Consider the following 16780-nt stretch of genomic DNA (forward strand, 5'->3'; position numbering starts at 1 on the left):
TTAATGCATTCCATTTGTTAACTACCCTGACACGGAAAAAAATCTTTCTAACGTCTCTGTGGCTCATCTGGGTACTAAGTTTCCACCTGTGTCCCCTTGTTCGTGTTCCATCCGTGCCTAAAGAGTTTGTCTTTGTCCACCCTGTTAATTCCCCTGAGAATTTTATCATGTCTCCCCTTACTCTTCTGTTTTCCAGGGTTGTGAGGTTCAGCTCCCTTAGTCTTTCCTCGTAGCTCATTCCTCTCAGTTCCGGGACCAGTCTGGTGGCATACCTCTGAATCTTCTCTAACTTTGCCTTGTGTTTAACTAGGTATGAACTCCAAGCTGGAGATGCATACTCCAGGATTGGTCTTACATAAGTGGTATACAGGGTCCTGAACGTTTCCTTACACAAGTTTCTGAAGGCAGTTCTTATATTGGCCTTTGTGACGTTGGAAATGTTCGCGAAAATACAATTCTTGTCCAAAGCAACGATACTCATTCCTTGAATCTGATGTCACTATTCAGTAACAAATCTACCAAATTCCAACTCGATCTTAAACTAAACTAGCAAACATAACCTAATAAAACTTCCTTTAACACAAACTAAACCTAACTTACTCGTCCAGGGAAGCTGACAGTAGCAGGTTTGAATATGGGCGGCTCGTTCCGTCAAGAAAAAAGTTAAATATCTTATAAACCTTTAAAATGTTCGGGACATAAAATCAGGTATATAATTTTTTGTAACAAGAACGAGTTAACTATTTTTTTACGGACGTTACGATGATGTCGAGAAGAAAACTTAAAACCTTCAGGAGATTATATTAACTATCGCATTAGCCACAAATCCCAAGCAACACTGATCTGGTCACGGTTGTGATGGATTAAGACATAAACGTGACTTGGGTAGCTTAAGCAATAAATGCTTAACTAATAGACATACATGCTGGCTTCATCATTGTAATTTTCTTACCTGGCCCAGGAACTGATACCCCAAGTCCTTAGCGACGGCGGCCGCCAGCTCTCTCCCTCCGGGCAGATGCACCACCCACTCGTTCAGATAGGTGTCTGTGTGCTCCTCCCCTGCATGGGCCTGTCCTCGACCCAGGTGGGCGTACTTCACGGCGCCCTGTTCGAACGTCTGGTCTCTGTTGATCTTGGCGTCTTCGGGAACCTCGCGTCGTCTAGTTTCGAGAAGAGAATTAGAGTGACTCCTCTCGAGGTTAGCGTCGTATGAACCCCATAGCGCAAGTCTCGAGGACACAGACTGACGATATTTTGGTTCTTGAATATCCTTGTTTACCGCTTGGCTCGGGTCTACTCCCTCGGCGAAGATTTCTCTTAGTGTTTCCTTGACCTCTTGGTATTTCTTCACTAAAGACTCGTTTTCAATGTTGTTATTGGTGTCTCTTTTGGTGGGCCGTTGCTCGAGTTTGGTGGCATTAGTGGTGGAGAGGAAGGAGGAGAGGACGATGAGTGCCAGGGCCAGCTGGAGAGCCAGGCTGGTCATGGCTCCACCTCGACCACACTGCGGCGATACTGGTGAGTAGGGGGCGGCGGCCCTCTCTTACCCCCTCCTCCTCTTCCTCCCTCTCCCCCCCCCCCACCACACACGCACGCACGCACGCACGCACACACACACACACACACACACACACACACACACACACACACACACAAGCACTTACATCAGGAGTTCTGACATGCTAGACACATTTCCACACACTATAATTATCTGACTATTGAAACAGCAATTCATATTCTAATGCTTTATTCTGAAATTGTCGTTGTTATATCATCAGAATATCGTGCCACCAACCACGTCAGCTGAAGCTCCTAAAACAGAGAAGATAGAGTGAACAGCGTTTTAAGCATTTGGCAACTGAGGCGCAAATGAACTCACTGTGCAGATGTGGAAGTGGGTCTTTACCCGATTTCTTTATGAGGGCAACATGTTCCTCTTAACTGAATGCTGGTTAACAACGATCAGTTTGATAGTAATGGATGCACTCGCCAGTACTAGTTCACCAAGCTCTATACCTTTCCTAATAACTATTGACCTTTGCAATTATTGTTACCTTTTGATGCATCAAATTCACTCGCGAGATAACGTCCTAAACTCGTGTCTAAATAAAAAATAAAATGTAAATAACTAATTTAAGCTGCTTTAAATTTTAAGCCTTTGCAAAACTGCTCATAGTTGGTTCACAATCGACTGGACCTCGAGTTCAATTACTGACAGCTGAGTGGACAGCGCTTCGGATTCGTAATCCTGAGGTTCCGGGTTCGATCCCCGGTGGAGGCAGAGACAAATGTGCAAAAAAGTTTCTTTCACCCTGATGCTCCTGTTACCCAGCAGTAAATAGGTATCTGGGAGTTAGACAGCTGCTGCGGGCTGCTTCCTGGGGGTGTGTAACAAAAAGGAGGCCTGGTCGAGGACCGGGCCGCGGGGACCAATCCCCGAAATCATCTCAAGATAACCTCAAGATAACCGGTCAGGGTGATGTCTCTTTTCACCTAGCCATAAATATTTGTTATATTATCTGGTGATTCCTTGGTTATTTAGCACAAACAAGATAAAGGTGAGGACGGGCTCCAACAAGGATGTACTCACTAAGTCCATCAAGTGAGTAACACCGTAAGGAATGTTTTGTATGAACCTTCAACACTAAATATTTCAGAGAAGTATATAATATAATGCTAATCAAATAAAACAAAAAATATAAACAATCAATTTATTAACGCAATAATGGGGTTTAAATTGTTGAGTAATAAAAGGCCAATGTAAGTTAAATAAAACACATATATTACAAAAATATGAAAAACACCACCATTCCACCAGAGGAGTGCCATCACTTCCAACACTTGGTTTGGGTGACCAGGCTATCAACCCATCCACTCACACGTCACATTTTTTTGCGGAACCGACCATTCAGTTAAATGCATTAATAATGTATGGTAATAGTACAAATTATTGCACCGTATATTGACGCTTTTTATACATCATCCTCAATAGGTTGGGCGAGTAAGTAAGCTTATAAGCAACTCGCCTAACCTATTTTTTAAGGATAGCAAATCGAGAGAACGAACTGGCAATATGGACCTAATCAAACGTGGTAAACACTGCGTGTATCCATATGTCAGGTCCTGATCGTTAGTAAGGAATCCTGTCTGGAGTCGCCAGAAATATTTTTGAATTTCATTCTAGATTTGTTTGGTCATTACTGGACGCCTGCAGGTGCTCTGACGTCACGAATGAGGTACAGGTGTGTGAGGGGGTGTACACATAGCAGAGACCTTGATAAACATGTGTACACTCCCAGACCTGACATACATGTGTACACTACCAGACCTGCCATACATGTGTACACTACCAAACCCGAGAAACATCCACAGGGTGGTTGTCTATATTTACTTAGCTTATGTATATACAGGATTATGGAATCCATTAAAAAAGATGAGCGGTAATCCTGTGTCAACCAATTTAAATATTATTACTGAAGTTTGAATAGTGATGAACAACTGTCTAAATCTAGGAATTCCTTGTTTTACTTATACAACAACAACGATATGAGATATCATCACTTTAGGCTACGAGAAACGTCCATCGCTTTGTAGCCCAAATTACCACATTTCAGCATGATTATGTGAGCATGGCAGAAATCTGTAATGTAACACACAGTACAACAGTTATAAGCCCATCCCGCCCTATTCAGATATACTGTAACTCATTTAGGAGCGGACATGGGTCAAGTACTGTATACAAATTGAATGAAAATGAATAACAAAGGATGTATTAATAATGGTGCTACAGATAGCAACACGAAACAATGGATACAATTTAGATAAGTTTAGACTCAGAAAAGACCTTGGTAAACACAGTACTAACACGCTAATTGTAATTGACTCGACCTTGTCATCCTTGACTGCCCTCAGCTCCCCAAGGTATAACTGTGACGTGCTTATCTCTGAAGCTAGACACAGATATAATGAAATAATCAATGATGGAGTCAGAGTCTGTCTCCTGTGGATTCCTTCCCATATTGGTCTCCGAATGCATGATAGAACTGATGAGTTGCCCAAGACTTTTGCTCGTAAAGAGGGAATTCATTACCAACTTGGACTACCTTTGAGCAGCCTGATGGCTGTAATATTCCGGGAACATCAACTAAATTTCGGAGACTTGAGGCAAAGTGAAATTCACACCAGTTACTCCATTTATCATCATTCTATTATGCAGGAAGTACCCACGTCTATGGGTCATCCAATAATGTTAGTAGACTTCTAGATGTTACCACTGCTAGGCTTAGGCTCGGCTACAAGTATCTCTGGGAGTTTGTAACATCTGCTGATGTAGATTTGACTAAATTTAGTTGGGTATGGGGTGTGGGCCGGTCTTGGAGCGAGACATGAACCCAGCGATAGGTGACTTAAATGGGGATTTCGATGTGGATTCAATATATAACTTATTTAAGAATATTCTAAACAAAGCACAGGAACGTAGTATACCATACAAATTGAATAGATCGAATACTAATGACCCAAAGTGGATAACAAAGAATTTGAAGAACCTTATAGGTAAAAAGAGAGCTTGGTACAAAAGGATTAAAAATGGGGAGGTCACTTTAGAACAGGAATTCGTACAACTGGTTAGAAATGTTAAAAAAGAGATAAGGAAAGCAAAAAGAAACTATGAAGTTCGCATAGCAGGGCAAGCAAAGACAAATCCTAAAGGGTTTTTTCAGTTATATCGTACTAAGACTAGGGAAAGGATAGGTCCATTAAAAACTGATACAGGTCAAATAACAGATAGTGATGAAGAGATGAGTAGTATTTTTAATAAATATTTTGTATCTGTATTTACTAAAGAGGAACTTAACAATATGCCTTCAGCTGAACAAGTCTATGTGGGTGGGGACGAGGACAGGTTGACGAGTTTAGCAGTTACCAGGGAGGATGTTCTTAAACAAATAGTAAAACTCAAACCAAACAAATCCCCAGGGCCGGATGAAGTGTTTGCCAGGGTGCTTAAAGAATGCAAAGAGGAGCTTTGTGACCCACTGTCAACCATATTTAATAAATCAATAGAGTCAGGCAGAGTGCCAGAGTTTTGGAAAGTTGCTAATGTGATACCAGTTTTTAAGAAAGGAGATAGATCACTTGCGTCTAACTATCGACCAATTAGCCTAACGTCTATTGTGGGAAAGTTACTCGAATCTATAATAGCAAATAAAATTCGTCTTCATCTTGAAAAACATAAATTAATAATTGAGTCTCAACATGGTTTTATAAATGGCCGTTCATGTTTAACAAATTTGTTATCTTTTTATTCTAGCATTGTTGAGGCAGTTGATAGTGGTAAGGATTGCGATGTTGTATACCTTGACTTTAGCAAAGCTTTTGATACAGTGCCACATGAAAGACTGATTAAAAAGATAGAGTCTCATGGTATTGGGGGTGCTATATTAAGCTGGATTAGGGCATGGCTATACCAAAGGAAACAGAGAGTTAGTATAAATGGAATCAAGTCAGAGTGGGAAAATGTTGTAAGCGGAGTGCCTCAAGGCTCTGTCCTGGGACCTCTGTTGTTTATAATATATATAAACGATTTAGATTCAGGTTTGAGTAGCAACATTTGCAAATTTGCCGATGATACGAAAATCGGTAGGGAAATTAATTCGGAGGAGGACTCACTATCACTTCAAGTTGATCTAGATAGGGTTTTGAAATGGTCAAAGGATTGGCAGATGCAGTTTAATGCTGATAAATGTAAAGTTCTGAGGTTAGGTAATGATGATAGAGTTACAAGATACGAGCTAGATGGTGTTGTGATTGCGAAGTCGGATTGCGAAAGGGATCTGGGAGTTATGATTAGTAAGAATTTAAAACAAAAGGATCAATGCATAAATGTTCGTAATAAGGCAAATCGGACACTTGGATTTATTAATCGCAGCGTTAGTAACAAGACACCTGGTGTGGTTCTCAAGCTATATCTTGCTCTAGTTAGGCCCCATTTAGATTATGCAGTTCAGTTTTGGTCGCCATATTATAGAATGGATATAAATTCACTTGAACGTGTCCAGCGTAGGATGACTAAGTTAATTCCCCAAATTAGAAATCTTTCATATGAAGAAAGATTAACAAAGCTTAAGTTGCATTCACTGGAAAGGCGAAGAGTTAGGGGCGACATGATAGAGGTTTACAAGTGGGTGAATGGACATAACAAGGGGGATATTAATAGGGTATTAAAAGTATCAACACAGGACAGAACACGAAATAATGGGTATAAATTGGATAAGTTTAGATTTAGGAAAGACTTGGGTAAATACTGGTTCAGTAACAGGGTTGTTGATTTGTGGAACCAATTGCCGCATAACGTGGTGGAGGTGGGGTCCCTCGATTGTTTCAAGCGCGGGTTGGACAAGTATATGAGTGGGATTGGGTGGTTATAGAATAGGAGCTGCCTCGAATGGGCCAATAGGCCTTCTGCAGTTACCTTTGTTCTTATGTTCTTATGTTCTTAAGTGTAAACTCTGTTAGCAGAACTATTCGCATACTTTGCGTCATTATATAATGGAATGTGAAAAAAATCGCGGAATTTAGAGATAACACCATCAACAGTGTCCAAGAAATGTGTAAGTACTTCATTCATAAAGATGTGCTGCCCGAAATCTTAGCGAAGTATCCAAAATTTGCTTACTGTAAGTAATGCATGCACATGACTGTAAAGCTGCCGCCCAGTTGGGTGGGTGTGGAGCACATGACTGTAAAGCTGCCGCCCAGTTGGGTGGGTGTGCAGCAAGACAAGTAACTGTGTGACTCATCATAGATGTAAAGTGCCTTGTATAGTGACTGTTGTGAGCCTCTTGTTGAATCACTTGTGACACAAAAGATTATTGATGTGTGGGTGATTAAATATGTATGTGTATGTATAAATGTATACGTATGTATATGTAGATGTATGCATGGGTAGGTGTACATGTATATATAACATTAATAATTTAGTAACTAACGTCAAAAGATTGTTATTTGCTTAGCTAAACGAACTAGAGGGTTATCTTTACGAAAGGAAGGCTCAGGTGTGGTATCAAGGTTGTATGTCAGGTGTGAGGTCTTTTGAACTAGGCACACCTCAGGGAGGAGTGTTGAGTCCCACCCTGTTTAATGTACTAATGAATAAGATAGCATCTGAGAGATACTCAAATGGGGTAACTCCGATCATATATGCCGATGATATTTTGTTTCAGGGCAAAGATATTTCAAAGGTTCAAACAGTGTTGGACAATTTCGGAAACCTGTGTCACCATATGGGATTGGTGGTTAATGAAAACAAAACTAAGTTTGAATGTAGAAGTCGGAGCCCCATTGTTTTGAAAATAAACGATAAAAATATAGAGAGAGTTAATATATATAAATATTTAGGCATATATGTTGGATATACCCATGAGAGTTTGGAAGCTGAGATGAACAGACTGTTGGGTCAATGTCGGAAGAGATTACAACCTTTGAAGGCTTTGGCATGCTGTGGAAAGGGAGTGGGAGTCCCTGTGCTACGAATGTTATATTTGAGTACTGTAAGATCTCTTATTGATTATGCTGCACCTGTCATTTCTTGTTTTGGTAAAGGTAGGATGGGCAAGTTGGAGAAGGTACAAAATGAAGCAATGAGAATTATCTTAGGATGCCCAAGAAATGCTATGATTGAGATAATGAGGATGGAGTTGAATCTGCAGAGTATTGGGGATAGAATTTCAGAGATAAATGTAGCCTCTGCCATTAGATTAATGAGAGGTGGGGGAGCTAATGAATTAATCCTCTCGGTTCAAAAGGTGGGAAGTAGTGAACAGTGTATGATGAAGAAGAGAGTATATATGAATAAATTATGTTATAATGTTATAAAGTATGATGTTAAGAACATAAGAACATAAGAACAAAGGTAACTGCAGAAGGCCTATTGGCCCATACGAGGCAGCTCCTATTCTATAACAACCCAATCCCACTCATATACTTGTCCAACCCGTGCTTGAAACAATCGAGGGACCCCACCTCCACAATGTTACGCGGCAATTGGTTCCACAAATCAACAACCCTGTTACTGAACCAGTATTTACCCAAGTCTTTCCTAAATCTAAACTTATCCAATTTATATCCATTGTTTCGTGTTCTGTCCTGTGTTGATACTTTTAATACCCTATTAATATCCCCCCGGTTATGTCCATTCATCCACTTGTAAACCTCTATCATGTCACCCCTAACTCTTCGCCTTTCCAGTGAATGCAACTTAAGCTTTGTTAATCTTTCTTCATATGAAAGATTTCTAATTTGGGGAATTAACTTAGTCATCCTACGCTGGACACGTTCAAGTGAATTTATATCCATTCTATAATATGGCGACCAAAACTGAACTGCATAATCTAAATGGGGCCTAACTAGAGCAAGATATAGCTTGAGAACCACACCAGGTGTCTTGTTACTAACGCTGCGATTAATAAATCCAAGTGTCCGATTTGCCTTATTACGAACATTTATGCATTGATCCTTTTGTTTTAAATTCTTACTAATCATAACTCCCAGATCCCTTTCGCAATCCGACTTCGCAATCACAACACCATCTAGCTCGTATCTTGTAACTCTATCATCATTACCTAACCTCAGAACTTTACATTTATCAGCATTAAACTGCATCTGCCAATCCTTTGACCATTTCAAAACCCTATCTAGATCAACTTGAAGTGATAGTGAGTCCTCCTCCGAATTAATTTCCCTACCGATTTTCGTATCATCGGCAAATTTGCAAATGTTGCTACTCAAACCTGAATCTAAATCATTTATATATATTATAAACAACAGAGGTCCCAGGACAGAGCCTTGAGGCACTCCACTTACAACATTTTCCCACTCTGACTTGATTCCATTTATACTAACTCTCTGTTTCCTTTGGTATAGCCATGCCCTAATCCAGCTTAATATAGCACCCCCAATACCATGAGACTCTATTTTTTTAATCAGTCTTTCATGTGGCACTGTATCAAAAGCTTTGCTAAAGTCAAGGTATACAACATCGCAATCCTTACCACTATCAACTGCCTCAACAATGCTAGAATAAAAAGATAACAAATTTGTTAAACATGAACGGCCATTTATAAAACCATGTTGCGACTCAATTATTAATTTATGTTTTTCAAGATGAAGACGAATTTTATTTGCTATTATAGATTCGAGTAACTTTCCCACAATAGACGTTAGGCTAATTGGTCGATAGTTAGACGCAAGTGATCTATCTCCTTTCTTAAAAACTGGTATCACATTAGCAACTTTCCAAAACTCTGGCACTCTGCCTGACTCTATTGATTTATTAAATATGGTTGACAGTGGGTCACAAAGCTCCTCTTTGCATTCTTTAAGCACCCTAGCAAACACTTCATCCGGCCCTGGGGATTTGTTTGGTTTGAGTTTTACTATTTGTTTAAGAACATCCTCCCTGGTAACTGCTAAACTCGTCAACCTGTCCTCGTCCCCACCCACATAGACTTGTTCGGCTGAAGGCATATTGTTAAGTTCTTCTTTAGTAAATACAGATACAAAATATTTATTAAAAATACTACTCATCTCTTCATCACTATTTGTTATTTGACCTGTCTCAGTTTTTAATGGACCTATCCTTTCCCTAGTCTTAGTACGATATAACTGAAAAAACCCTTTAGGATTTGTCTTTGCTTGCCCTGCTATGCGAACTTCATAGTTTCTTTTTGCTTTCCTTATCTCTTTTTTAACATTTCTAACCAGTTGTACGAATTCCTGTTCTAAAGTGACCTCCCCATTTTTAATCCTTTTGTACCAAGCTCTCTTTTTACCTATAAGGTTCTTCAAATTCTTTGTTATCCACTTTGGGTCATTAGTATACGATCTATTCAATTTGTATGGTATACTACGTTCCTGTGCTTTGTTTAGAATATTCTTAAATAAGTTATATATTGAATCCACATCGAAATCCCCATTTAAGTCACCTATCGCTGGGTTCATGTCTCGCTCCAAGACCGGCCCACACCCCATACCCAAGCCTTTCCAATCAATTTGACCCAAAAAATTTCTTAGGCTATTAAAATCAGCTTTACGAAAATCTGGCACTTTAACAGAATTTTCTCCTACTGGTCTATTCCATTCTATGCTAAATCTGATTTCTTTGTGATCACTGCTCCCTAGCTCACTCCCTATTTCGATGTCATTAATTTGCGTTTCCCTGTTAGTTAACACTAAATCTAAAATATTATTTTCCCGTGTTGGTTCCTTAATGTGTTGCGTAAGAAAGCAATCGTCAATTAATTCTAGAAAATCTTCTGATTTTTTGTTATTACAGAGTGTATTGCTGTGCCCAAGAGAAAATTTACTCCACCATGGGAGGATTGTAATGTAGATGTAGTAATTACTCCCTTGCATAAGAAAAAAAGTATGTATGAAATAGGAGAGCTGAGGGCAACATATGATTGTATAATTAGAAAACTGCCTACGGAAAACACTCTACATGTATATTGTGATGGGTCAGTAGCTAGGGATGGGAAGGCAGGATGTGGAGTCTTGATCAGGGAGTACACTGACATCGGCACTGTAGATACTGTTATTGGACGCCGCTTAACTGACAATGTCTCTTCAATGCAGGCTGAACTCCAAGGAGTATTAGCAGGATTACAGGAAGTAGTCAAATGTGGTAAAAATGCTTGCTTCTTTATTGACAGCAGAGGAGCGTTAGAGTCTTTAAATAGCAGACGCCCAGTATATCAGAATATTGTGATAGAGTGTAGAGAGAATGTTAAGAGACTAGAAAAAACTGGGTATAAAGTAAGATTCATGTGGATCCCTTCACATGTGGGAATACTGTTGAATGAGGTAGTTGATGACATAGCGAAGAGAGCAACTGAAAAAAACTCTTGTTGATGTTGTATGTCAGTTAACCTTGAAACAAATAAAAACAAGACTCAAGGTGATTCAGGAGGGTGAAGAAATGATAAAGAGAATGGCAATGGTGGACAGTAGTAACACACTTAAGAATTATTCAATAATAAATACAAATTCGTCCTTCACTTATGGTAAAGGAAAGTCTACTTGGAAGGATTCAATTTACATGAGATTACGATTAGGATATAAATATATCTGGCAATACGGTGTTGATGTCAGTGAAAAAGATAAGCAGTGTAAATTATGTAGTATGCCGCACGCCCACACCTTAGAACATTATGTATTAGAGTGTCACCTTATTGAAAAATATAGAAATAAGGAAATAAATAGTGTACCACATCAAATTGTTTGGATGTGTGATAATGGTATAATAGACAGTATACTTAGGAGCTACAAGAATTTTGCCCCAAGAATGTAACAATTATATGCTGTACTTGCTGTATGCAATGTTAAATGGGATTCTTGTACTGTTATATGTCTATTTGTACTCACTGAATTTGTGCGCCCCTTGAGGGACTTGAAGTAGAGGGGGGTAGAAATAGCCTAAGCTACTCTATCCCTTTGAGATGTATTTATTGCTTATCTCAATAAACATACTTGAACTTGAACTTGAACTAGAGGGTTCAGTTCCTGAACCGATTATGTGCCTCTGTAATCCTTTACACCACCACCCACGGGATGGGTATGGGGTGCATAATAAAGAAAGAAATTGAATTGCATGCAAATATGATTGTTCATTGTGGGAACAGCTTACTGCGTAACTTTATTAATTAGATGTAACCGCTGCAGTTTCCTTTATATTTCTCATAAATACCCTGACGCATGTATATATAGCCTTACCATGACTCATTTAGATATAGACCTAATCTGACTCACATATTATTAAACTATAACAACATTGCCTTGCTTTGAATGTAGGCTACTTACCAACATGAACTAATCTAAACAATGATTTATATAATCACACTACAACTGGTAACAAAGACATACCATGATAGGCACGCGTGTCCTGGGTAGTGTACCTATGGCACGCGAAACAATTTGCCGTCCCTAAATTCTTTAAACCCTACCCATGATAAATAAATATGTAAGGGATACCATTGTTGCCAAACTAAGCTGTTGCTCGTTTTGAGAGTTCAAAGATTATTGCTCAACATGGAAAACCAATCAGTGGTTTTCTGATTGGTTTTCCATGTTGTGGTTTTACTCGGTGATTTTTTATTATACTCAGTGGGAGTATAATAAAGAATCATTACTAAAATGTGCTTGCTTTTTTACGATTTTTCCAGAAAAGGAAAAGATATTCAGCGAATTAAGGATTTCTCAATGATTATAAACAGTAAAATATAGAATATTAAAGATGTAAACAAACACAGCTAACAAAACTATTGGTTCATGTAAATTTTCCTTCACATTTGTCTTAATGCAAATATGAGCCTTACATCATGAGCTAGGCTAGACAATATTGCTTGATTCTTGATGAAATTTGTGAAGAACTGGTTAACTTCGTAACGTTACCTGAATATTTCATAGAGATGACCTTTCAAAAGAAATTCCGTGACCAGTGATGGTGCATCTAGCATGACTGGTAAATAAGCAATTTGATTAAATGTATTTGCAAAATATGTTGGTCATCTACTGATAGGCTTTCATTATATTGTACAAAAAGAGGCTTTGAATGCAAAAGCTGGCTTTAGGGAATTTGAAGATGCAATGTAGTTAATTATATTTATCCGCGTGCTTAGAAAAAATAATCAGAATTTACTGAGAGAGGCGAGTTCCGTGTACAGAGAACTATAGCAATGCAGTTGAAAAGTCACAATAATTACGTGGCGGAAAAATATCGACCAAACCACACACTAGAAATTGAAGAGACGACGACGTTTCGGTCCAGATATGACCGTTTCCGACATGATAATGGTCCAGGACGGACCGAAACGACGTCGTCTCTTCAATTTCTAGTGTAGTTTGGTCAACTATACCAATATTTACACACGGAAATCACAATAGCGTAATGCATCAAATGAGCAAATCCACAAGGGCCGTGACCTTTGTCACGGCCCTTGTAGATTTGTTCATACCAATATTTGTTGACTTCTGTCCTTAAATGATTTGTTGAATATTTGGGTAACATTCGTTTTGTTTTTGACAAAAAAACAAAAAATTGAAGCATTATCTTCCGTATAAATTTGAAGCTTGATATTTTTTCTTTACATCTCACGTGTAAAAATATATGAGTATCAAATTACAAGGATATGACAATTAAAACACTTGATGTTATGTCTGATATCATAAAAACCTTTAAAAGCAGGCTTAAATTTTTAAACGATGTTGATATTGGCGCATAATAAATATTTCCCCAAACATAAACATTACGGATCTTGAATTTTCATGAGGAAACAGATATTCGGAGCCTTCAAATGCACTTTTCGAGCATCGAAATTGATTAAACTACTGAATAATTTTCAGTTCACTGCGAAAACTGACCGGCCAGCTCATTTCTATTCAATTCAATTCAATTTCTTTCTTTATTATGCACCCCATACCCATCCCGTGGGAGATGGTGTAAAGGATTACAGAGGCACATAATCGGTTCAGGAACTGAACCCGCTCATTTCTAATTTACAAGGTAGACACCTCCTTCCTGGCCGCATTTCATCCCACAAGTGCACCTTCAGGGAGTCCATGTAAACACAAGAACGGCACACAAGAAATCATTCACTCTGGGTCCTGTTTATCCCAATTACATGATCCTTCAGCCTCAACGCTTTGCAATTCCCTTGGGTCAATAAGACCCGGATACACGTTGCTATTGTTTTAGATTCAGCTAGTCTTAACACAAAGTTCCAAGTAGCACGGGTTATGGTGAGCCCGTAGTGGACTTAGCTGGCACAGGAACGAGGCTGTAACTTTGATTTTGCTGAATTCACGATAAACGCACGCTTACATGTCACCGGCGATGCTGTAGCACATGACTACTGTGCTGAACTACTGAACTACCAAATTCTACTTGGTACGACTGATACGTTTGTAAAGTCGTGATTAGTTACTGAACGTCATAATTTTACAACAAATAGGGTTAATTTAAATAACTCTGAACTTGAAGCACAATGAGGCTGTTAAATTACAGTTACATAAGAACATAAGAACAAAGGTAACTGCAGAAGGCCTATTGGCCCATACGAGGCAGCTCCTATTCTATAACCACCCAATCCCACTCATATACTTGTCCAACCCGTGCTTGAAACAATCGAGGGACCCCACCTCCACAATGTTACGCGGCAATTGGTTCCACAAATCAACAACCCTGTTACTGAACCAGTATTTACCCAAGTCTTTCCTAAATCTAAACTTATCCAATTTATATCCATTGTTTCGTGTTCTGTCCTGTGTTGATACTTTTAATACCCTATTAATATCCCCCGGTTATGTCCATTCATCCACTTGTAAACCTCTATCATGTCACCCCTAACTCTTCGCCTTTCCAGTGAATGCAACTTAAGCTTTGTTAATCTTTCTTCATATGAAAGATTTCTAATTTGGGGAATTAACTTAGTCATCCTACGCTGGACACGTTCAAGTGAATTTATATCCATTCTATAATATGGCGACCAAAACTGAACTGCATAATGTAAATGGGGCCTAACTAGAGCAAGATATAGCTTGAGAACCACACCAGGTGTCTTGTTACTAACGCTGCGATTAATAAATCCAAGTGTCCGATTTGCCTTATTACGAACATTTATGCATTGATCCTTTTGTTTTAAATTCTTACTAATCATAGCAGTTCCAGAAGCTGCTATCATACGGGGTGTGGCCAACCTGCTTGTACACACAATTTTCCATGATAGTATTTTAAGCACGCCCAAAAATTAAATTAAGAACAACTCCGCACACCCTGAGTTTGCTAGCTCTATAATATTATGCATTATATAAACAGAAGGAAATAAGAACGTACCTGAAAATTGCATGCGTGGATTTCTGTCCCTCGAAGGTTGAGCAATACTTTCTTACCTGAAATGATATTAAAAGGAGTTTAATACAATGTCTATATACATTTCAATCCTTATACACCACATGTATAATAGAATCAACATGCACATTAAAAATCATATTTTAGAAACTATTGTAACTAATAGCCAGAACACACTTGGCCTACTATGCAACGCCCGAGTTGCCTAACAGGCAAAATGATTTTCGTTATTTTCAAATATTTCTTTTCAGCCGGGTACCCCTCCTAATATAGATATATATATAGGATAATTATGAGGAGAAGGCACTAAGCCAGTACGGCTACATAGCACTTAGAAGAGATATGAGTACAAGGATCTGGTATAGGTCGGAGGGAAGGAACACAGCAGTAGTCGGGTTCGTTCTCCACTTAAAATCTGGAATTCCGGATTCGAATCCCAGACAGGATAAAAATGGTTCGGCGCGTTTCCTATTACTTATTTACACAGACGAACAGGGACGTTAGGTATTCTGCTGGAGTTAGTCAGCTTGTTATGGAGTTGCTTCCTGGGAAGGGTCAGTAATTGCACCCTGGGGGGGGAGGAGGGGACCTCGATATAAGCCTAAAGCATCACAATGGAGGGATATATCAATGAAAATCCTTTTGAGGCAATGGAGTGATTCGAACTCACGTTCTGGTGAATCCCAAACACCGGCCCTAACCGACTCAATGAAGCCTAACGTATATCTACACTGGCTGCCTGTCCACGAACACAATGAATTATTATTATTATATATCAATAGTTTATGTGATGGTGACACTTGAGGAACGAGGACGTGCTTACCTTGTCGTGAAGGCAGCAGTTAAGATGAGGGCGCTGGGCTGCCTCGTCTAGTGAGGTCAAACGGGATTATAACATAACTTTCAGGACAGGCCTATGTCACCAAGGAGGCCTAGGGGCGGGGCTAGATGGTGGTTGGTTCAACACTGCCAATAATGACTGTAGCCACGATCACTGTGACTGCATGTCGTATGGACACGCTGCTTTTACCCGCCAGTAATGGCGACATATTCCAGTAACACACACACACACGACCAAAGTCAGAGCTCAACCCCCGCAAGCATAACTAGGTAAGTACACACGTTTCCACCACACTTCGCAACACAACGCTCACTAACGATAGCTGACAGCTATGATGACGTAATTCGAGTATAATTGAGTTTTGCGCTTTTGCGAGATCTTCAAGTGACTCCGGTCACAGCCTGAGGTCGTCGTCGTCAACAAGGGCCACACGTCATTACCGCTAAACCCCGTTTATGAATGTAAAAAAAAAATCACACGACTCAACTGTTGAAGCCTCAAAACATCACACACTTTATGAATTTAAAATCACTTGAATTTATAGGTAAATCTAAAAAAAAAAAAAACTGTTCACTAGTTGAGTCAGTGATACTTCAAAATTGCATTCGATAAATCTGCATGTCCCTTTTTTTTATAAATTTCAAGATGGCATGTGTTTTACATGTAAAAAAAATTAATAAAATAAAAATAATAAAATCTTTGTTTAGGTTTTTATGTTACTATACAACAGTAAGTGCTTATACCGTTCTAGCAAACAATAGCCAAATGCACGTTGATCAAGTACTAACCTATCAGTACTTATATATTAGTGTCAACGGAGTAATTTTTATTTATTTATTTATTTATTTAATTATACATACAAGAGTTCTTGCATTCTTGTAATGAGGTCTAGCTCTATGCCCTGCCTATCAAGATTTGTATCTGCTGCGTTTCAGCTTAACTACTCTGACTTTCAACTTCTTTGTTAACTCTGGTCTTAAAATTGTGGATGGAGGCGACTTCCACAACTTTTTTTATAGTTAGTTTAGTTCATT

General features: G+C 39.0%; 1 protein-coding gene across 1 annotated transcript in view; it reads right to left on the reverse strand.

Annotated features, from left to right (window-relative positions):
- Positions 1-1530, reverse strand: part of LOC123762676 (neuroendocrine convertase 1) — a 41521-nt gene extending 39991 nt beyond the window's left edge. The window contains exon 1 of the mRNA XM_045749339.2: positions 953-1530. Coding sequence (XP_045605295.2) covers positions 953-1489 — 537 coding nt within the window. The 5' untranslated portion in view covers positions 1490-1530. The remainder of the gene's footprint in view (positions 1-952) is intronic.
- Positions 1531-16780: the final 15250 nt, after the last annotated feature.

Source organism: Procambarus clarkii, chromosome 27, assembly GCF_040958095.1.
Source record: "Procambarus clarkii isolate CNS0578487 chromosome 27, FALCON_Pclarkii_2.0, whole genome shotgun sequence".
Classification (NCBI taxonomy): Eukaryota; Metazoa; Arthropoda; class Malacostraca; order Decapoda; family Cambaridae; genus Procambarus; species Procambarus clarkii.